Here is a 23617-nt window from a genome sequence, read left to right as displayed (position 1 = left end):
TTCAAGGAAGAGAATCCTGGAGAAGGACCACAATTGGCAGACAAAATTACAAGTGAGAGTGATGTGGATACTGCGCCATTCACAGAAGAAAGTGTTTATGAACAACTTGAAAAATTGAAGGTCAACAATGCCATGGGGCCAGACGGGATCCATTCCAAGATATTGAGGGAGCTAAGAGAGGTTCTGGTGGCTCCACTTAAAGATTTGTTCAATAAATCCCTGGAGATGGGAGTGGTTCCGAGGGACTGGAGAAGAGCAGATATGGCTCCTTTTCATAAAAGTGGTTGCAGAGATGAAGCAGGAAATTAAAGGCTGGTAAGCCTCACATCAGCTATTGGAAAAATAATGGAAGCATTGCTGAAGGAGAGGATAGTGAAGTTACTAGAATATAGTGTGTTGCAAGATCCGAGACAATATGGCTTTACTAGAGGTAAATCGTGCAAAACGAATCTGATTGGATTATTTGACTTGGTGACCAAAGAATTAGATCAAGGATGTGTACTACTTAGATTTCAACAAAGCCTTTGACACGGTTCTTGAACAAACTTGACTGGTGGAAGTTAGAACCCAAAGTAATGAACTGGATTAGAAACTGGTTGACAGACAGATGTGAGAGGGTGGTGGTTAATGGAATTTGCTTGGTGGAAGGAAAGGTGAGTAGTGAAGTGCCTCAAGGATTGGTGCTAGGACTGATTCTGTTCAATATGTTTGTGAGCGATATTGCCGAAGGGTTAGAAGGAAAGGTTTGCCTTTTTGCAGATGATACCAAGATTGGTAAAAGAGTGGACACCCCGAAGGGAATGGAAAACATGAAAAGGACCTGCAAAAGTTGAAAGAATGGTCTGATGCCTGGCAATTAAAATTCAATGCAAAAGTGCAGAGTGATACATTTGGGGAACAGAAATCTGAGGAAGATGTGCTGGGAAGCAAGAGGCTGATATGCACAGACAGAGAGAGGGACCTTGGCCTGATAGTGTCTCAGGATCTGAAGGCAACAAAGCAGTGTGACAATACGGTGGCTGTAGCCTGGAGGATGCTAGGCTATATAGAGAGAGGGGTAACCATCAGAAGAAAGGAGGTGTTGATGCCCCTGTACAGGTCATTGGTGAGGCCCACCTGGTCTATAGTGTTTGGTTTTGAAAGCTGCATCCAGCCAAGGATATATGAAAACTTGAAGTGGTCCAGAAGAAAGCGACAAAAATGGTAGGGGGTCTGAGCCAAAAGAAGTACGAAAAGAGACTAGAGGACCTCAGCATGTATACTCTGGAGGAGAAGTGGGACAGAGGTGATATGATACAGACATTTAAATATTTGAAAGATATTAATATAGGACCAAATCTTTTCCAGAGAAGAGAAATTAGTAAAACTAGAAGACATAAATCGAGGTTCAGGGGTGGTAGACTTAGGGGTAATGTTAGGAAACTCTTTTTCACGGAGAGGGTGGTGGATGCCTGGAATGTCCTCCTGAGGGAGTTGGTGGAGAGGAAAACAGTGACGGAATTCAAAAAAGTGTGGGATGAACTCCGAGGATCTCTAACTAGAATATGAATGGGCAAACTTTCATGGTCTGAATCCTGCAAAGGAGATGGTTTGGATAGGCTGGAGTGAGCTTCAATGGCAACTCAAGTAGTTGGAACCTAAGGACAGTACCAAGTGAATTTCTAAGGTCTGTGGCTCAGAAGAAACAAAGAAAAAAGACAATTTAATCATGAAATTGTAATGCGTGTAATTATAGGGCAGACTGGATGGACTGTTCAGGTCTTTTATGTGCTGCCATTTACTATGGCCCTGTTTTACTAAGGTGCGCTAACTGCTAACGCGTCCATAGACTAACATGCATGTGTTAGCGTTTAGCACGCGCTAATTCGATTACCGCGCGCTATTCGGTTAGCGCACCTTAGTAAAACAGGGGGTATGACTTGAAGGGCTTATGCAACATGCAACAAGAGTAACATGCTGCAGACTGACTTCTACAGACCCGATGGAGAGAGAGAGGGGGGGGGACTGCTTGCCCAGCATGCTTAGAGCAAGCAAACCAATAGAAAGAGTCTCATAAAACACTGGAAGCTGTGCTTGTGCTCAGAAAGAGTAGCAGTGGCATTCTCTTTTCTGTTGTGTTGTTTTTGCAGAATGACCCATAACTTCACTTTGTCATTTTTGAAGTTTTTAAGCAACTGTCCCCCTCTTTTACAAAGCCGCACTAGCGTTTTTGGCGCCGGTCATCGCGGTAACAGCTCAGCCGCTCATAGGAATTCAATGAGCATTGGACCTGTTCCTTTGGCGGCTGGCACTGAAAACACTAGCACGGCTTTGTAAAGGAGGGGGATATATGTCTGCATTAATAATTTATTTTTATTTTTCCTGTCCAGAAAGGGCAGGCTCACTAGCACCTCTTTTCATTCATAGATGACCAAGCTAATTTCCTTACGATGGCAGAGTGCCAGTACATCGTCAAACATGAGCTGGAAAATCTTCGAGCAAAAGATGAAAAATTTATTCCTGGTTCTCAACAATCCAGATTGTATCCGGGGAAATCAATTTGTAAGTATACCTGCTTTACTGCTGATTAATTTACAGTAATGTGGTGTTTTGCATAGTTATGCTTGAACTGTGACTAACCTTTAAGTTCTTACATCGCCAGCCCAGGATGGGATAAGTGAAATTCTAGTGGAAGCATCAGGGTGGTTATGGATTGATTTGTAGCAAATAATGATGTCACAAGTGTCTCTTAAAATGCCAGATTTGTTGTTCTTTAATAAGATGGAAATATGCATAATCTTTTTTTTTTATAGGAAAAAATGATGAGAAAATAGGAATTTTTAATGTTTTCTGTACAGCACAGGTGACAAAGAACATAGCACTGAATTGGCAAATAACAAGGCTTTGGAGTCTCTGGCCACTTATTGAAGGCATTGGAAGGGTTTTGAATAAAGATGCTTGAGAAATGGTTTTCTATTTATTTCTCTTTAAGCAGTCCTAACTGATGCAGAGTAAGACCCATGGCTAACCTTAAGGGTTGGAGCTTTTATGACCTGGTTTAATATATATTATTCAACAGCAAGCATTCATCAGTTTACAAAGAAGCCAAAACGTAATTTGTCAGAGCTGTTAACTTTGGTCTTGGTTGTCACAGTCTAAAAACCGGAAGGCCATTGTGATTACCAATTCAGGAAGGATGTGAAATGAAATAAGCAGGGATGGCATGCAGAGCGTGGCTCTTGATACTCTTTCCAAACCCTCTCCATGTATTTGTGTATATATCTCTGTTCTGTGTGGGCACTTTTGGGGGCAGCTTGGGGTAGGGGTGCACTGAGCAGGGGTATATTTTTGGAGTCTTCCCAACTTATTGGGTAGTTGAACAGTTGTAGGGGTAGTTTTAGTAATTGTGCAATAGTTTCAGAGTAGGTTTTGGGGCAAGTTGAAGGGCAGTTTATTTGGGGGTGGGTCATTTAAAGGAATATTTTTTAGATTTGGGGCAGCTGGGAATATTTATAGGGATAGGCTAGTGCACGTTGGTAGTTTTTGGGGTGGCAGAAGTCAACAAATGTGTAGTCAGTCACAGGAAGCAATAAAGAAGTACTATTCATTGAAGAACCTGATTTGACCTATGTTTCAGCAAGGTTGCCTTCATCAGGGGTCCCAAGATGCTGTTTATAGCTCTCACCAGAAACAGCTGAAATGCCACATATGCATAATCCAATAAAATCTTAATCAATGACACATAAGTGAGCCAATTGCAATAGTTATAACTGCGTACATTTTTGTTGGGGTGGTGTGGCAGTTGCAGGGATAATTTATGGTTGGGGGCAGTTGAATGGGAGTATTCTTTGGGTATTGGGCAGTTAGCGGGAACAGTTACAGGGACTAATTTTTGGGGTTGAGGCAGTTGTAGCTGGGTAGCTTGTTGGGTGGGGAAGTTTCCTATATTGGATGGTGGAGTAGTTTTTGTGGGTGAAAGCAGTATATTTGATTTGATTACAGCACCGTGTGTCATTTTTCTCACTGGAGCTGGGAGAGTACTAAACGCTGGGGTTCAGTGAAATAAATTAATCGGCCGTGTGTGGTTTATCAGGTTGCAGCATTATGAGACTGGTGTTTGCCTCCCACATAGCTCATTCCAGGGTTGGAGGATGATCCCACGGTTGTAAAAATATTAACATAATAATAAACTTCCATTGGCCATGTGTGGTTTTTCAGTTGGAGCTTGCTGTGATCTCACGGCCGCGTGTCAGTTCGGAGGTTGCAGCCTGCAGCACTTTAAAACTGGCCGAAGTGACTTTATTAAACTCTTTTAAGTGCTGCAGCCTACAAAATCACACAAGGCCAAGACGACTAGGGTTTGCTACCAAGTGCTCAAGGGGGAGGAGCAAAAAGCACTGCCCTACTCCTGACTACATCCTGGTGGAGCATTTGCTTTAAATAAATGGTATTTTGCATATTTGCTTGTCCTGCTGTGTGCATGCAGCAATCACACTGCCTGCATTTTTTTTTTAAACTAGTGCTGGGATTTAGAAGAGAACCCATTGCTCCCTGATCTTCCAGTAATGGGATCTGAATGCAGAGAGAAAAGCTTGAGCCTTACCCTGAAAACAGATGAGACTAGCAACAGAGAGAGAGAAGAGGAGAGAAAGACAAGGAGGAAAAAACTAAAAAAAAAAAAAAGAGAGGCAACCAGGTGAAGAGAGAGGGCAGCTCAGCCTTCCCACTACAGCAGTAGCTAGCCTAGTTTTAAACTAGCTGATCAGGTTATGTTTGAGAGCTTCAGGTCTGGCAGATCCCCAGCTCATAATTAGAACCTTGCATAATATGGGCCACTGGCATGGCTGAACCATTGATGGTACTCCCTACAAATGGGAGCCCCCCTGCCTTTAGTTTGCACTTGCATTGCTTCACTGGGTCACAGCTGCAGAGCCACCGGAGCCCAGATAAGCAAGCATCCAGATGATAGTTTTGGGGCAGTGGAAACTAGGACTGGGGCTTAGCCGGAACAGGGCAAGCGTGGCACGGAAGAGAAATGAGGCTGAAAATCCGAAGCAGTATGTGGCCTGGCTGTGAAACAGCAACAAGGCAGAGTATCATGTATACTACAGGAGCTGTTACGCTGTGGTGAGTGCTAAAACCCATGCTACGATTTGGTAAAGGGGGGGGCAGCTTGTGATTATATATTCCATACTGGGCGAAGGTGTTTTCTGTGATCTGTGTGTACAAAAGACATGGTTCTCTGTTAGCATTGACTGTGCAAGATCAATCCGTACTAGTCTGGCTTATTTAGCTTTACAATGGGTGTATTGATGTTCTACTTCTCACTTCAGTATGTAAGATGTTGCCTTTTCCTTCTTGTGCAATATGCAGCTTGTTACTAAAAATCATCCTTTTCATATAGATGAGGGGGGGGTGTCAAAAACTGATGGGCCCCGGGTGTCACATATGCTAGGTACGCCACCGTAGCTAGCCCTTAAGTATCCCATAAACCTGTGCATCTGGCATTAAAATATTGACTCAAATATTGACTGGAAGCCAGCATTAGGAATGTTCTGTTCCTTTTCCTCTAAACTCTTGAGTAATTTTATCACATGATTCATTTGATGGATTTTACTGTCCATTATATAAGGGGTAGAAACATAGAAACATAGAAACATAGAAAGATGATGGCAGAAAAGGGCCAAGGCCCATCAAGTCTGCCCACTCTATAGACCCTCCCCTTAATACTATACAATGTTTTACCCTGACCCACTTAGGGATCCCACATGGGCGTCCCATTTATTCTTAAAATCTGGCACGCTGCTGGCCTCGATCACCTGTACTGGAAGCTTGTTCCATTGATCAATCACTCGCTCCGTGAAGAAATACTTTCTGGTGTCGCCGTGAAATTTTCCGCCCTTGAGTTTGAGCGGGTGCCCCCTTGTGGTTGAGGGGCCTCTGAGAAGGAAAATGTTATCTTCCACTTCTATACGTCCGGTGACGTATTTAAACGTCTTAATCATGTCTCCCCTCTCCCTGCGTTCCTCGAGAGTGTAGAGCTGCAAATTGTTTAGTCTTGTATATAATCCCTGCTCCTCTCATTGTGTTAGCTTAACAAAATTTAACTTATTCATTCACATTTCTTTGTTCTTTTATATTATTTATTATTTTAACACAATTAGGGCCCTTTTATCAAGCTGCACTAGAGGTTTTTAGCGTGAGCCATCGTGGTAAATGCTCCAATACTCATAGAATTCCTACGAGAGTCAGAGCACTTACTTCGCCAGCCCACACTGAAAATCTCTGGCACAGCGTGATAACAGTGTGTGTGTGGGGGGAGGGTAGGACCTTTATTAACTATTATTTATTTTACTTTTATTATTATTTCTTTTTAGGACTTCTGATGCAGGCTTTGTAGCCGAAACATGGTCTGTGTTTTCATATGACTTATCAATAAAGAATTTTTTTTAGCTTAAAGGCTTAGTCTTCTCTGCTCCTTTTTGTACCTCCTTGTTTCAGAAACAACCACAAAGTAAAAACAGTGTTGTAAGCTGTGAGGCACTGCATATACAGGCAGAGGATTTGGCCAACAGCAGCCACACACATGATCTTCTCTCAGGACAGTTCAAGTACCATAATTATATCAGTCTGCAGTTGGGGTTGGCTAGGATAATTGTTTTATGGGCTTGCCACCTGGACCTCGTTTGAGGACTTCAAATGCTTTGTACTTGATCATATCCCAGCAACAGCACGTAGAGGAGATGTAAAAACTAAATTATGATGAAAAAACAGGGGAAAACAATACCACAAATACAAATATGCAGGAACCAGAGTGGAATTGTCCAGATAGGAATGATGTGCAACAAAAAAGTGTCCTCCAATCCGTCTGGTAATATGACGATCTTTATTGTTCAAACATCAAAACGATACAGTCACCAACTCAAGGACTCGACATGTACATGTTTTGGCCATCAGGCCTGCCTCAGCGTGAGCTGGCGAAGTAAGTGATCTGACACTCGTAGGAATTCTATGAGTATTGGAGCATTTACCACGATGGCTCACGCTAAAAACCTCTAGTGCAGCTTGATAAAAGCGGCCCTAATTGTGTTAAAATAATAAATAATATAAAAGAACACAATAAAAGAACAAAGAAATGTGAATGAATAAATTAAATTTTGTTAAGCTAACACAATGAGAGGAGCAGGGATTATATACAATTTACCCCATATATAATGGACAGTAAAATCCATCAAATGAATCAAAATAACAGATTCAAGTTTAAGTTCAATTTATTTAATATACCGCAAATATAAAACCAAGGTTAAAATCTAAGGGGCTTATAATCGAAACCTAAACACGTCTAAAACCCCATCCAAGTCAGCACTTGGACGATCTAAAAGACAGGTCGTCCAAGTGCTGATAATCAAACCGACTTTCTGGACATATCCAAGGACTTTTTAGACCTCAGAAGGCCGCTGTATGCCCAGAGCTAAAGGGGTTATATCTGGAGGAGTGGTTAGGATGATATTTGGGTGGGATGTGGGCCGACATAGACTTAGTCATCCTGTAGGTATAATCGAAACTTATACTTTGTGAGTTATACGATGTAAAAGCAGGTATAAGTGACCAAATAACCACTGCAGAGACTACATAACCCCCCCCCCCCCCCCCAGTGATCACTGACCCCCTCACACTGCCACAAATATCAGAATAAAAACATAACAAACCTGTCTCCGGAACATCAGCACCTTCTATAGGAAAGCCTAGTAGAGCTGCATACAGGTGTCTTAAGTAGCCTGAGGGGTGGGCTAGTGAACCATAGAGAGGAGGACCCAGGCCCATAAGCCACTCTAACCACTACAGTCATGGTGGAAAATGTCAGCCCACCAAAACCCTCAAAATTCCTACTGTACTGTCATATAGGTGGCACCTGCAGCCATAAGGGCTATTGGGTTTGTAGACAGGTAGGTATAGTGGGTTTGGGGGGTTCACCATAACCTATGAGAGAGTTCTGGTGAGATGTTTATGTGGCATCCTTTTTGTGAAGTTCACAGTGCCATGTAGGGTGCCCCAGTGCTCTGTTGCCATGTCTGGGTGGCCAGTCTATCACAATGCTGGCCCCTCCCACATCCAAATTGTCTTGTTTTAGGTGTTTGGGACTTAAGATAAATTTTTGGTCAAAAATGTGGTATAAAGATAGATGAACTGGCGGTCTGGACAATCAATGGCCTGGACATCCAGATAGACGATTTTCCCCCTCAAAAAAATTCTAGACTTATTTTTCGCAAATTGACATTTTTCCACTGCCGACTTTGGGATCTAGTGCCATACATCCGAATCAGACTTAGACGTTTCTTTTGATTATGCCCCTCTAAGCAGTTTACAATGAGTATAAATTGGGGAAAGGAAGAACTATACATAAAAACAAACATCATTACACTTAAGGAAAAAAAAACAGTAAGGTTAAGTTACAATAAAAATTGTATAGGAAAATTAGGGGAAAGGAGAAAAAAATTCCAGTATAATATGAGCAGAACGCTTGAGAAAAATAGAATACCTATGTAAATAAATGAAAGACATGCTAATTGTAAAACAATTTGGTGGAGCTACCGGAGGGTGCTTGTGAGAGAAGGAGACTGCCTTGACTTGAATTAGCAGCAGCTGATACTTACTTAATTTTTCTAATTTTTTCCTGCTACCGGGACTGGTGCCGAATTAGGCAGGCATTGGAGGAGAAGGCTGGTGACATTATTGGGGGCCATCTGCTCTGTGTGAAAAATGCTGCCGTTACTGCGAGCGACTGCAGGGTGTGGCCCAAGGGGCATGCCCCTTGGAGCTGGGAGGTACTGGAGGGTTATTAGAAATTTGGGGTAAGATTGAATGTTTCTATACATTAATGGGGAAAAGAAAAGTTAAACCCAAAAGTTCCACCCCTGTTATAGCCGGCCCTTTGGACTGTCACTTAACATCAGCAATTACAGTACAAGCAAATCAAAATCATGTTTCTATTTAAGGTGCATCGTTGAGTCCCCTTGTAAGGACTCCCCCCTTCCTCCATTATCCGATGATATGGGGCTCATGTCAGCCCCTATAATTTCCTCAGAAGAACCCCGGCAATCATTCACTAGTCCTAAATTACAAATACATCACGGGTCGCATTGAAGTGGAGGAAGAAATCTTTTTTCTGAAGGGTCCCACATCGACACGAGGGCATCCATTAAAACTTAAGGGGGGAAGATTCCATGGCAACACCAGGAAATACTTCTTCACCGAACAGGTGATCGATCGATGGAATAGTCTTCCTCGTCAGGTGGTCGAGGCCAGTAGTGTGCTTGAATTCAAGCATCGATGGGACCAACAGGTGGGGGTACCACAGAGTTTTGCTTAAAAGATGGATACTTCAGGTGGGGGGGGGGGGGTTGTCTTGAGTAGACTAGTGGGAGGGAGGGTTATTGTATGGGCAGACTTGTTGGGCCGACGGCCCTTTTCTGTCATCAAACTCTATGTTTCTATGTTTACCTAAAGTATTATCAGTATTGGAATCTAGTGATGAAGCCTAAGGAACCTCTGAGGACACAAAGGATAGTACCTTGAAAGATTTGTGGTTATTGAATAAGAGTGTGGAAGGGTTATTAAGATCAGCTGTAAAACAATCAACTGATTTCTCAGTGGAAATTGTTAAGAAGTTTGAGAGTGTGGATTCCAATCTGGAACTTTTGGATAAAAGATTAATGTCGGTTGAAACCCAGGTATGTACACTGCAGCAAGTTTTGGCTTCTGCAAGTAAAGATTCCTGTATAATCCATTCTAAAAAGGAATATATGGAAAATTGGTCTCGTTCTGAAAATCTCAGATTTGTTAATTTTCCTATGACACATTTGATATCCCCAGAAATTTTGTTAAGAAAATATTTTAAGGAGATATTAGATCTTGCAAATTCATAGACATTTTCAATTCAAAATTGTTATTTTAGCCCACAGAAAAAGAAACTATCATCAGATCATGGAAACCTGTTGGTTTCCTCAGAGTTTGATTTGACTCATTTTTTTTGGAAGACTCGCAAGATGTCATTCAAACCAGATCCACTCTCTTGATGACTTGCTTAAGTGAGTTAGATAAAAATGTATTAATGAAACTCTACTTTAAAAATAGAACAACAAAATTCTGTAGGATACTGTTTTAATATTCCCTAATGTTTCCAGAGCAACCTAAATGCGAAGGAAAGAATTTCTTTAATTAAAATCTAGGGTGTTGGCTCTGGCATCTACCTTTTTAAAAAAAAAATTTACGTGTAAGTGTATCATTAAAATTAATGAAAAAGAATATATTTTTTGGGATCCCACTCAGCTTCAGCAATTTTTTTTTTTTTTGTATAAACTGTTTATTCACAAGAAAAATTACACGCAAGAAGCAGAAATCACATTTTCCAATACAAAACGAGTATCAATCAACCAACAAAAGAACCCAGAAAACAGGGAGAGTCCAGGCCTGTGTTCTGATAGCCTGGACCCCGCCATACCATACCCCAAGAAACACCCCGCCCACCCTCCCGAACCCAAAGACCTCCCCTACCACCCCTACCCCCAAAACCCCACCCTCATCTCACTGGCAAAGAAGGAACTACTGGCTTCCGCAATCGATTGACCACCTGGCTTTTTATCATAGGGGGTAAAGTGTCCAAATAGGAAGCCCAAATGGACAGAAAAAGCTTACTCCGAGAACGAGAAAACCGAGCGGACATGGACTCCCAGACCATTAAAAGATGAAATTTATTGCACCACAGTTTCTTTTTATTTTTCTTGCTCAAGCAATTTTTAAGTTTGCATGAGCAAGAAAAATAAAAAGAAACTGTGAAATAAACTTAGGGCCTCTTTTACAAAACCGTTTAGCGCGGGCCTTGCGGTAATGGCCCCGAAGCCCATAGAGATTTAAAGGGCTTCAGGGCTGTTGCCGCGCGGAAGCTGCTAGCACGGCTTCGTAAAAGAGGCCCTAAGTTGCTGGTCTTAAAGGGACTAAGAGATATAGCACTAGAAGATTTAACTTAGGTATATACATAGTTTATATTTTTCCTTATAATTTGAAGTGTAATTAATTAAGGTAGCTCCTCCAAGTTTTGTGGGCTGGAAAGATTTTTCTATTGAATGTTGTTTACTTTTTTCTTTTGTATGGAAATCTTTATCCTGTACTGTTCTGTTCAGAATTGTATGATTTAAAAATTTTGGAAAAACCCCCCACAATTCATACAAAAGAACATTTACAAGACATCAAGGCAAACATGTAGGCCAAAAGAGCCTAATAAAAATATTGCATAGGAAACTTTTTTAAAGTATTACAAACTTTAGGATTGTGGATGCTGTGAAAATATATTAAAGCTGCTGACTGCTGTATCAAAATGCAGATAATGTACAAGATACAGGCAAAAGTTTATTGTACCAAGGTTAAAATGCAGTAATATAAAACCTTTCTACCAACCAAGAGACCCAACACGGTCCATGTTTCGGACAACACGCCTTCGTCAGGGGTCCATGGTAAATAAGGTATAAAATATACCGCAAAAAATGAAAGTAACAACAAGTGCCTGTGTGTATAAATCGCTGAGAATCGCTGCCGAAAGTAAAGAGTCTCTGAAGGCAGCGATTCTCAGCGATTTATACACACAGGCACTTGTTACCTTCATTTTTTGCGGGATATTTTATACCTTATTTACCATGGACCCCTGACGAAGGCGTGTTGTCCGAAACACAGACCTTGTTGGGTCGCTCGGTTGGTAAAAAGGTTTTATATTACTGCATTTTAACCTTGGTACAATAAACTTTTGCCTGTATCTTGTACATTATCTGCAGTTTCCGTTTGGCTTTCCTGTTTTGGTGGTTTTCACTGCAGGTTAGGTTGGATTTCTTTTTGTTGATCTTTGCTGTATCAAAATGCCAGCGCTTAGCAGCCAACAAAAGATTCTTGCATAAATGTATTGAGAAATGTTTGGGCAAGAAACCTCTAACTGTAAGAGAGGTTCAGCCGTTGCAAAAAGTACCACATTTAAAATAATTACATGGCTATCAATGCATAAGGAACTGTTGAGAAATATAAATAAAGAGATGTGCGAATGTACAAACTATTGGATTCATTTGAGGTATGTTTTTGATGGATTTTACTGTCCATTATGTATGGGGTAATTTGTGTATATTTCCTGTCCCTTTCATTGTGTTAACATAATTTAACTTATTCATGCACATTTCCTTTATTGTGTCATTTTAGATTATTTATTATTTGAAAACATTTAGGGCTCTTTTTTTTCTTTTTCTTTATTGATTTTTAATCAAAAACAGTGTCATACAAATAAAAGAACAGTTTGGTATTACATACATTATACTAATCCCTGTTCAGGTAACATTAAATAATCATTCATTAATTTCAGATTCTTGCATCTAATATCAGAATATTACCTAATATATAATTCAAAAGAAGAATCAAGTTACCCAAATATCACTATCGATATTTACTCCCCTCCTTCCAACCCCCACCCTCCCTGGTGCGTTAGGGCTTTAACGCGTGGAATAGCACGCGCTAGCCGCTACCGCCTCCTTTTTAAGCAGACGGTAATTTTTCAGCTAGTGTGCACGCTAAAAACGCTAGTGCACCTTTGTAAAAGGAGCCCTTCTTTATTGACTATGCATTTTTTTAGGACTCCTGATGCAGACTCTGTAGCTGTGTCGGGTCTGGTTTCATATGTTTGTCAATAAAAAAAAAAAAAAAAATTTGGCTTGAAGGCTTGATCTTCTCTGCTTCTCTCCTAGGCTTGGTGCGGAGTTGTTGCTTCCGTTTTAGTTGTTTCTGAAACACAACAAGAAGAAAGAGAGGCATTTGTTTTTGATTCGCTTTGCCTGTGAGAACTGACTTTCTCTGGTCTTTAAATAAAAATAAAAGGGTTTTATCTTTAAATAAGACCCTTTGTAAAGCAGGATAAGCTATTTTCTTTTAAACATCTGAATGAGAATGGAATGTCATTTCTGTTATCTTTTCACTTTTTTCCAGTGCGACGACTATTAACCAGTGGCCTAATGGTTCAGACGTTTCCACTACATGATGCTGAGCATCTGAAAAGGCTTGGTCATACTTGGTATGGCACGGTCAGACTTGGCTATCAGCCACTTGGTATGTTTCTTTCTTTTTTTTTGGGGGGGGGGGGGGGGAGACAAAGCACACCTTTTAATTTTATAAAGAACTTTTTAATTGAGCCTCTCTTTAAAAGTTCTGTTTGTTTTGCCTCTGAAACTTTAGGATATTTATATTATTTTTCTTTCAAAACCATTAGAACACATTAAAATTAGAACATAGTTATTTCCCATTTACTTTAAAGATCTATAAATACTACAGCCTGCTGCCATTTGTAGAAAGATGGCATATCAAGGAGTAAATAAACATAAAAAACCAAAATCATACAATAAATTGAGGAGAAAAAAAAAGGAACACGTTGGGTCCTATATTTAAATATGGCTCATTGTCAAATCCTGTCTGAACAACAAGTTTTAGACTTGTGAATGGGATGACAGCAGAGCAGTTTATGATCTCACAGTCATGTAGTCTTGATCATAGGCAGCGGAACGCTTTTTTGTTTGGGGGGGTCTGAAAGCTCTGCCCCTGACCCCACCCAATCTCCGCCCTAGACTACGCCCCTATAATAGTACTAATTGTAATACAATTTTTTTTGCATTCATTTTTCATATATACACACCAATATAATCTTATTAACAACACATAATGGTTAAACACAAAATTAAACTACACAAAGCACACTGTATGCTTCTCAACATTCATTCCTACCAGAACACCTGGCCTCGGTCACACATGCAGAACACAGATAATAACCCCTATGCAACCATAGGACCACAAACTAAAAGTACTAATATACACAAATGAAACCCTAAGATGTCAGACTCTACATGCATTATAACACCTGAGAAATAGAAAAAAATTCATTTCTTCTTGAACAGTGCAAAATATAGACAGCAGATATAAATTCTCAAAACTGACGCATTTCAATCAGTAAATTGAAATAAAATCATATTCCCTACCTTTGTTGTCTGGTGAGCTAATCATATTTTCCCAATCTGTGGTTACACTTCTTTCTGTCTGTGTTCTTGTGTTTCCGTGGCCTTATCCATTTGCTTTCTCTCCTTCTTCACTTTCTGCCCTACATTCATCTTTGGCGTTAACCTTTAACATTCAACTTTCATACATTTTTCTGCTTTCTTCTCAAAATCTACTTTTCCGTGTCTTCCCTTCCCATCTATCCATATGCACCATTTTCTCTTTCTTCTCCCCTATTCCCATCTATCCCATAAGAAGCATTTCATCTATCTCTCTTCCCTGCCACACCCATTGCTGTGCACCATATCCTCCCTCTCTTGTCCCCCTTCCCCTCCATCCCTGTGCACCATCTCCTCCCTCTCTTGTCCCCCTTCCCCTCCATCCCTGTGCACCATCTCCTCCCTCTCTCTCCAGTGGTCTGACATCCTTATACCCTCATATGGTCTGGCATCTTTCTCCTTCCCACACTTTTTTGGCTTGCGAGCTACTTTTAAAATGACCAAGTCAAAATGATCTACCAACAATAAAATTTTTAAAAAAACAAAGCACACTGTACGCAGAGAAAATGTTAATTATTTTTTGTATTTGGGTTTTTTTTCAGGGGTCAAGGCAGATGGTTTTAAAATATGCAATGTCACCTCAGTAACAACTATACAAAAATAGACAAATATACCCCCTCCCCTTTTACTAAACCTCAATAGCGGTTTTTAGCACAGGGAGCTGCGCTGAATGCCCCCTCATAGCTCCCGACGCTAAAACCACTATCACGGTTATCCTTTTAGTAAAAGGAGGCCATAGTGCAAAATATAGACAGAAGATATAAATTCTCAAAACGGACACATTTTGATCACTAAATTGAAAATAAAATAATTTTTCCTACCTTTTTGTCTGGTGATTTCATGAGTCTCTGGTTGCACTTCCTTCTTCTGACTGTAAATCCAATATTTCTTTCTTTCTGCCCCCTCCCCCTTTTTCTTTCTGTCTCTCTTTCTTTCTCTCTCCCCCTGCCCCCTCTTTATTTCTGTCTTTCTTTCTCCCCCTGTTTTTCTTTCTCTTTCCCCCTACCCCCACAAGCCATTGCGCTGATTTCTCCACTTCCCCCAATTCTTTCTCTCTCCTTGCCTCCCCCCCCAAGCCACCACACCGATTTCTCCCTGCTTCCCCGAGCCAGGCCAGGCACGTACAAGTGCCGGACCCACAAGCCTTCACCTCCGACTTCAATTCTGACGTTGGAGAGGAGGTTCCAGGCCAGCCAGGCAGCGATTGGCTAGCCCAGAACTTCCTCTCCGACTTCAGAAGGTTGGAGGTAAAGGCCTGGCTCAGGGATACAGGAAGAACAAGATTGCAAAGACAACGTGATCAACTCGTGTTGCCTTTGCGATCTACTAGTCGATTGCAAACGACCATTTGGGCACCCCTGGTCTAACATCTCTCTCCTCTTCTTCCCAGTCTGGTATCTCTTTCTTCTCTCCTAATTTTCTCTGGTCTGGCATCTCTCTCTCCCCTTCCAGTGGTCTGTCAATTCTATCCTTCCATCACCCTTCTCCAGAATTTGACATCTCTCATTTCTTTGAATCATCTGTCCTCCCTCCCAGTGTAATATTTTTCTTTCCCTCCTCTCCACCACTATCATGTCTAACAATTCTCCCTCTTCTTCCTTTCCCCATGTATACCTTTCCCTCCCACTCCATGCACCTATGTACAACAATTTTCTTTTTCTCCTCCCTTCCCCACTGGCAGTATCTCTCACTCTTTCCCTCACTTCCCAGCACCCCATCCGTGTATCATCAGTCCTTCCCAACCTCCTCCCAGCCCATGCAACATCTATCCTTCCCTGTCTCCCCCCAGCCAATGCAGAATCTGTCCTTCCAACCCCCTCCCAGCCTGAGCAACATATGTTCTTCCCTGCCTTCCCAACTGCCCTCTCATGCCATATCTCTCCCTTTCCAACTATCCTATCCTCCTATATATCTCCCTCTACACCCCCCCCCCGGTCCACCATCTCTGCATTTCTCTTTCCTTCTTCCCTTCTGGTTCTCATTCCCCTTTCCTTCACAGCACCCCACGTCCAACTACTCTCTTTTTCTATCCCTCCAGACCATCACTAGTTCCCCCATGTTTCTGGCCCTATAAGTCCTTTCCCTTCATTCCCCACCTGGCATGTCTTTGAAATTCATCCCCCATTCTACTTAGAAAACCTCCTCCAAAAAATTAGTCCTGGGGGTCTTCCTAGCCCAGCATGTCCTCCCCCTTCATCTCCGTTTGCATTTTTGTTACAGGGGAATGCTGGCTGTGGCTGCAACTCTGAAACGTAGCCTGCGGCCTTCTTACCACGTTCCTTGTGTCGCAGTCCGTCCAGACTGAAAAAGGAAGTTGTGTCAGTGGGGCAGAACACGGCACAAGGAACGTGGGGAGGGAGGCCGCAAGCTGTGTTTCAGAAGCATTGCTGCAGACAGCATTCCCCTGTAACAAAAATGTCAGCAACTTAGGACCGTCACACTCAGCTGCCCTGTTTGAACTCCCCTAACGCCGGCCCTGAAGCTCCGGACTTCCCCATTTCCACACCAGCTCTGCAGCTCCACCACCAACCAGCGCCTCACACTTCATGATGTCACGCGGGGTCGCTAATATTTTGAAGGCAGCCGTGGCGCAGCGTTCACTAGATGAGACTTCTGCCATCGACCTGTCCCGGAACTCTTAATTCAGCAGCCCCCGCCTAGGCGGGAACAGGAAGTTGCTGCTGAATCAAGAGTTCTGGGACAGGCCGACGGTAGAAGTCTCATCTGGTGAATGCTGCGCCGCGGCTGCCTTTGAAATAATAGCGATAGTGGGCGGACAGGAAGGAAGGAAGAGGAGGTAAGCGTGGGAAACCGAAGCATTGGGAATTTTTGGGGAGGCCACGGCCCCAGTGCCCCCCCCCCTGGTTCCGATGCCTATGGTCATAATATCAAAATCCTGTTAAGATATGGCTGGAACGGTCTCACCCTTCCCCCATTGACGATCATAATACAGGATTCTGACTGGAGAAAGAATCATTCAGTCAGACTTATTATTATATTGTTTGAAATGTTGTAGGCCTCCACTGGGATAATATATTTATTCATTTAAAACTTTTTTATACCATTTTCAAAAATAATTGATTTACATCAATAAAAACATACATAAAATATAAGACAAATTAGATCATAAAATCTACAGAATTAATAGTTTCTTCTCCAAGTGTCAACTAATAAAGCACAGGAATACAACAGCAAACATGTTTAAACAGATTCTGTTCTTCAAATACCAGTTAATAAATCACATAAATGCATTAACAAACAACTAGGTTGTAGCTGAAACTGGTTTACACACAATTGCAATTGGCCCACCAGAGCATTCCACATTTTAACACCAGCAATACAGAAAGTCATTGCTCTAGTGTCTGCATAGTTTCCCTGTGCTATTGGATTTAATAGCGTTTGATTTTCGGATCAAAAAAATCTATCTTCTTTGTGTCTAAAATATGTCTACATAAGGATGTTGTGGGAAATCCTGTGGAAAAAGATATAGGATTGGAAAAGCAGGTAGACTTTGGTCACTGGTCAGTACAGATGGGCTTAGTTGGTGGAGTCTTGGGTGACATTTTCTGATAGTCATATGGTTTTGAGTTCTGTGAAACTGACCACTTGTTAGTTGGACCTATGGCCAGCTTCTTTTTTGCAGTTAGGCAGACAGCCTTTGGAAATGCAGAATTGTGAAGTTGTTAATGCTTCCTTTTGGGACTGAGTTGCTAAAGAAGTCTGTGATTAACCTACTTTTTAAAGGGGTTATTGATGGACCCAAATGTAGATGAGAGTTATCCAGTTTCCAATGCACCATTTTTGGACAAAATTATTGAAATGATGGACTAAGTTCTTGGCGATCACATTGGCAGATAACATCCACAATATACTGGATAAAGGTTTTTCTAGTATGACAGACACACTATTCCAGAACATGTGGGTAGTCAACCTCTTCTTGCGAGAACTCTTGTAGGGAGCTTCATTTGCATTCTTTTGACTCCTCTTCCCTTAACTCTGGGATGTCCTTTGATGACTCAGTTGTCTTCCTACAAACGAGACAGTAGTAGCTTGTCTTTTCTGCTCGTGTTTATTTTCACTTATTTTTTTCTCAAAGATTGTAAAGCTTTCGGCACTGCAGAGGATTCCCTTTGTGGGACAGCTCTGGCTGTGGGAGAGCGCAGACTCTTGAGGTTGAGGGTCTGCTTCCAAGTGGCAGACTGCTTTGTAGTACACGCACTTGGACAGCCTGCATTAACAGTTTGGGGGCTCAAGGACCATTTGCTATACCCGGTTTTGCTATTGCATTTGGTTTACTGTGGGATCATAAGAACATAAGAATTGCCATACTGGGATAGACCGAAGGTCCATCTAGCCTAGTAGCCTGTTTCCAACTGTGGCAAGCCCAGGTCCCAAGTACCTAATTAGATCCCAAGTAGTACAACATTTTATGCTGCTTATCCTAGGAATAAGCAGTGGATTTCACCAAGCCATCTCAATAATGGCCTATGGACTTCTCATTTAGGAAATTATCCAAACCTTTTTAAAACATTGCTAAGCTAATTGATTTCCTCACATTCTCTGGCAATGAATTGCAGAGTTTAATTACACACTGTGTAAAGAAATATTTTCTCTGGTCTGTTTTAAATCTACTATTTAATAGCTTCATCACATGCCCCACAATCCTAGTAGTTTTGGAAAGAGTAAACATCTACCCTTCCCACTCCAGTATTTTATATAGACCTCTATCATATCACCCCTGAGCCATCTCTTCTTCAGCTGAAGAACTCTAGCCGCATTAGCCTTTCCTCATAGGGAACTTGTCCTATCCCTTTTATCATTTCTCTTGCCCTTCTTTGTACCTTTTCTAATTTCGCTATATCTTTTTTGAGATACGGTAACCAGAATTGCACACAGTATTTGAAATATGACTATACCATAGAGTGATACAAGGGCATTATAACATTTTCATCTTAGTTTTCCATTCCTTTCCTGATAATTCCTATCATTCTATTTGCTTTCTTAGCTGCCGCTGTACATTGAGCTGAGGATTTCAATGTATCCTCAACGATGACACCAACATCCTTTTCTTGGGCAGTAACTCCTAACGTGGAACCCTGCATCATGTAGCAATAGTTCAGCTTCCTTTTTCCTATATACATCATTTTCCACTTGCTCACATTAAATGTCATCTGCCAGTTTGATGCCCAGTCTTCTAAGGTCCTCTTGCAATTTTTCACAATCCTCTTGCGATATAACAACTTTGTGTCATCAGCAAATTTAATTATCTCACTAGTTATTCCCATCTCTAGATCATTGATAAATATGTTTAAAAGCAGTGGTCCCAGCACAGACCCCTGTGGAGCTCCACTGTTTACCCTTCTCCATTGAAAATATTGACTAAACCTACTCTCTGCGTTCTGTCTTAAAAACAGCTCTTAATCCATAATACCTCCCATCCTATGACTTTCTAATTTCCTCAGAAGTCTTTCATGAGGTACTTTGTCAAATGCCTTTTTGAAAATCCAAATACATAATTTCAACTGGCTCACTTCTATCCACATGCTCATTCACCCCTGCAATAAAATGTACTCTCTATGGTCTGTGTTTCTTCTTGCTCTCATCCCTCCACTCCCCCACCCCTGGGCTAACTTAAAACAGCTCCAGGGGGCCCTTTAATCTGGTCATTTCTTCCACTTATGTACTTCTCCCTCCCTTCCCCTCATTTTCTCGGTCTCTTCAAAATCTTCCTTTTCAGAGGGGCCCCAGCATGGCAGCCATTCTCACAATCTGCTGGCAGCAGCCCTGAATCTTTCTCTGCTGCAATCCATCCCCCTCTGCTGCAACTTTCTGTTTCCACATGGGTGGATCACGGCAGATGGAAAGCTTCAGGGCAGCTGTTGGCAGCTTGTGAAAACGACTGTCATTCCGGGGGCCCCTCTGAAAAGTAAGATTTTGATTTTGAAAGGAAACTGGGAAGGTGAGGGGAAGGGTGAGAGATAGACAGAAGGGGTGGGATGCCTGGACTGCAGGACCCCTGGAGCTGTGGGGCCCAGGGCAGTGTCCTGTTTGCCCTCCCCTAATGTCAGCCCTGGTTCAGAGCTAAAGTAAGATCCTTTCGTAGTCAAATAATGGAGAAAGATGATCCATCAGAGAATATATAGCCCTCCTTGTGATGCATGTGAATGATCAATGTACCACTGGAAAAGAAACTCAGCACACTGTGATGTCAGGCAGCCAGTCCCAGTATGCTCGCCTCTTGCTGACCTAGAAGCTTTCTCTCTGCAGCTTTGTGCTGAGAGAAAGCTTCCAGGTTGGCAAGAGGGGAGGCTGCCTTGAAGGAGTTGATGTAGGAGAACTGCAGCAGCAGCATGTGGGGTAGGAATAAGGGGAAAGTGAAAGAGAGGCAGGACCGTGGGAAGGAGGGAAAGGAGAGAGACACTAGACTGCCTAGGTTGTGGGATGGGGGAAATACCAGACAGCATATGCACTACCACTGGGGGAGTCTGAGCCTAGAATGGGGGGCTTGGGCCTCCCTCCCCATCATGGCTTTGCCCCTGAGAAGAGAATGGCAGAAATGTTTGACCCAGGGGAGGTAGTCAGGCCCGGGGAGGAGAAGATGTTGGATGGAAGGGAAGTTGGGAAGAACAAGAAATATATTATGTTGGAGCAGGGGATGAAAGGGAGAGAAAGAAGGAGAAATTTTGGATCGGAGGTGGGCAGGAGAGATGCTGGATCATGGGGTAAGAGGAAGAAAAACAGCAGGAAAGAGAGCGGGAGCAATATTGGATTATGAGTAGGAGGAGAGAGAGAAGAGGTGAGATGATGGATTGTGGGAGAAGAGACAGGAAGATGGAGGAAAAAAGGGGAGAGGGAAAGGAGTTGCTAGGTTACAAGAATGGAGGGAGGGAATATACTGGAAATTGTGGAATCATGTGGGACTGAGAAGAAGCAATAACAAAGAGATGAATGAGAGGAAGATAGTAAGTACTGAGTAGAAAATGACTCAGTGACTGTTTCCCGCAGTAAGCTGTGGCAAACCCGCAGGAACGTGGAAAAATTTGGCCCGTTTGCTGCAGGTTCGGGAACAAGGCTTTTCACCACCCCACAGGAGCAGTAAAGGGCCTTGTTCCAACAGTAAAGGATGACTGGTGTGAGTTGCTTCCTTCCCCACCTCCCCTCCCGATTGTGCGGCCAGCATCCTCCCTTCCAATCACGAGTCCAACAGGTCCCCTCCGTCCCAATCGCAAGTCAAATGGAAAAAAAAATCTGCGATTCTCCTACCGGGCCGACCCCTTTGTGCCTCCCGCCCCAGCCTACCCCAGAGTCTTAGAAGCTTCATTGACCAAAGAAGCAAGGTCGCAGGTCTGCTCCGGGACCTTCCTCTGGCTGAGTCCCTCCTTCTGATGTAACTTCCGGCAAAGGTTCAAAATTGCTGTGCAAAAGTTAAAAATTGCACAGCAATTTTGAACCTTTGCACAAGGCTTTATATTCAGCCTTGTCAGGAGGTTTTTTTTTAATGCCTATGAGGTTTCCTCTACCCCAATTCATCACCTGTTTTTATAGGGTGGAGGTGGGGCTCTGAGGTTTTTTTCCTCCTCCTGTTTTTGGTAGCTATGTATGTCCTGTTACAATGTTTGGGATTCAATTTTGCATTAAAGCATAATAATTGCTAATTGCACATCTCTATTCATACTATGTACATATATACACAGGTTGTAATAGCTTTGTTGCTTCATAGAAGAGTTGGTTACACAGTACAAAAAGAAACGTCTATCTGTTGTTTTTCCAGTGTTGTAATACTTGCTGAGTTTAATTTCTTGGGGTTCTCATTCCTATTTCTGTTTGTGATCCCTTATTCTATATTTGATAAAAGTCTGTGTTTTATGTGTGGTAGAAATGACAGATGGAGAGATCGGAGGGTGGATGGTGCAAAGAGGAGAAGGGATCAGTGTCCCCTCCTTAATTTCTGCCCTGGGCCCTAGCATGTCTAAACTGGCCCTGCTCTGAACACTGTTTGGATGATAAGAGGATGTAGAATGGGGGAAAAAAAAATGAAGCTAACTCTGACATCCTTTCATTTTTTTCCCTTATGCCCTAGATGACATTCGGTGCTATTTTGGCGAAACCATTGCCCTGTATTTTGCTTTCCTGGAGTACTTCACATTTGCCTTGATTCCCATGGCCATCATTGGGATTCCATACTATCTGTTTGCATGGGAGGACTATGACAAGTATGTGTTATTTGCCTCTTTCAACCTGTTGTGGTCAACGGCTATTCTAGAGGTGTGGAAGCGCTTCTGTGCTGGGATGGCGTACAGATGGGGGACCTTGATGATGAAGAGGGAGTTTGAGGAGCCACGGCCTGCATTTCATGGTGTATTGGGGTCTAACCCTGTGACTGGGAGGGAGGAGCCTGTTTACTCCAGCCTGAAGAGACAGTTGCGCATCTACCTGGTCTCTGTGCCCTTTGTGTGCCTTTGTCTTTATCTCTCCCTCTACGTGATGATGATCTACTTTGACTTGGAACTCTGGGCTCTGGCTTTCCACCAGGAGCACCAGTCAGAGATGAGCAACCTCATGCTCTTTGTGCCCAGCATCATCTATGCGATTGTGATTGAGATCATGAACCGCCTGTACCGGTACGCAGTCGAATTTCTGACCTCCTGGGGTAAGACTAACTTTGTGCTTTGTTTGGGTTTTTTTTAGTTGTTGCTTTTGGCACTGTCCCCCTAATTTTGTTAACCTTAGCACCTAAGTATCATTTTTATGCTAAGATTCTAGCTGTGGAGTTAGAGTTGATAAAAAATCTGATTCCAAGTTCAAAATAAAACTTACAACATTATAATACAGTGGTACCTTGGATTATGAGCATAATCCATTCCAGGAGCATGCTCGTAATCCAAAATGCTCGTTTATCAAAGCGAGTTTCCCCATAGTAAATAATGGAAACTCGCTTTGATAGGTTCCCCCCCCCCCCCCCCCCCCTGAGGCCAGCAGCGCTGCCCCCCCCCACGAGAACCGGCATTGCTCCCCCTGAAGGCCCCCCCGTGAACCGGCACCCTCCCCCCCCGCAATCCGGCACCCCCCCCCCACTACCATCGGGCACCCCCGCCTCCATCGGGCACCCCCCCCCCGCGACCTGAGGTCCCCCAACCCACCCGAACCCTCTTCTTACTTCAGTGTAGCCTCCACACCGGCACCAGCATGTCCTGCCGGTGCCCGAAGATCTGCCACCTGTGCTGGGCCTTGAGCATGTGCGCATGCTCAAGGCCTGAGAGTTCACATTCTCTCGAGATAACGTGAACTCTCAGGCCTTGAGCATGCGCACATGCGCAAGGCCCAGCACAGGTGGCAGATCTTCGGGCACCGGCAGGACATGCTGGTGCTGGTGCCGGTGCGGAGGCTACACTGAAGTAAGAAGAGGGTTCAGGTGGGTTGGGGGACCTCAGGTCGTGGCGGTGGGGTGCCCGATGGCGGCGGGGGGGGGGTGCCGGATCGCGGGGGGGAGGGTGCCGGTTAGCGGGGGG

General features: G+C 42.9%; 1 protein-coding gene across 4 annotated transcripts in view; it reads left to right on the top strand.

Annotated features, from left to right (window-relative positions):
* The window catches only part of ANO10 (anoctamin 10), a 392133-nt gene that overhangs the window by 41670 nt on the left and 326846 nt on the right, over window positions 1-23617 (top strand). For all 4 annotated transcript variants that reach the window (XM_033930080.1, XM_033930082.1, XM_033930083.1 and 1 more), the window contains exons 4-6: window positions 2407-2541; window positions 12994-13113; window positions 22189-22758. In XM_033930080.1, coding sequence (XP_033785971.1) covers window positions 2407-2541; window positions 12994-13113; window positions 22189-22758 — 825 coding nt within the window. The remainder of the gene's footprint in view (window positions 1-2406; window positions 2542-12993; window positions 13114-22188; window positions 22759-23617) is intronic.

The sequence above is a fragment of the Geotrypetes seraphini genome, chromosome 2, assembly GCF_902459505.1.
Source record: "Geotrypetes seraphini chromosome 2, aGeoSer1.1, whole genome shotgun sequence".
NCBI classification, from domain to species: Eukaryota; Metazoa; Chordata; class Amphibia; order Gymnophiona; family Dermophiidae; genus Geotrypetes; species Geotrypetes seraphini.
This window is presented reverse-complemented; position numbering and strand designations above follow the sequence as displayed.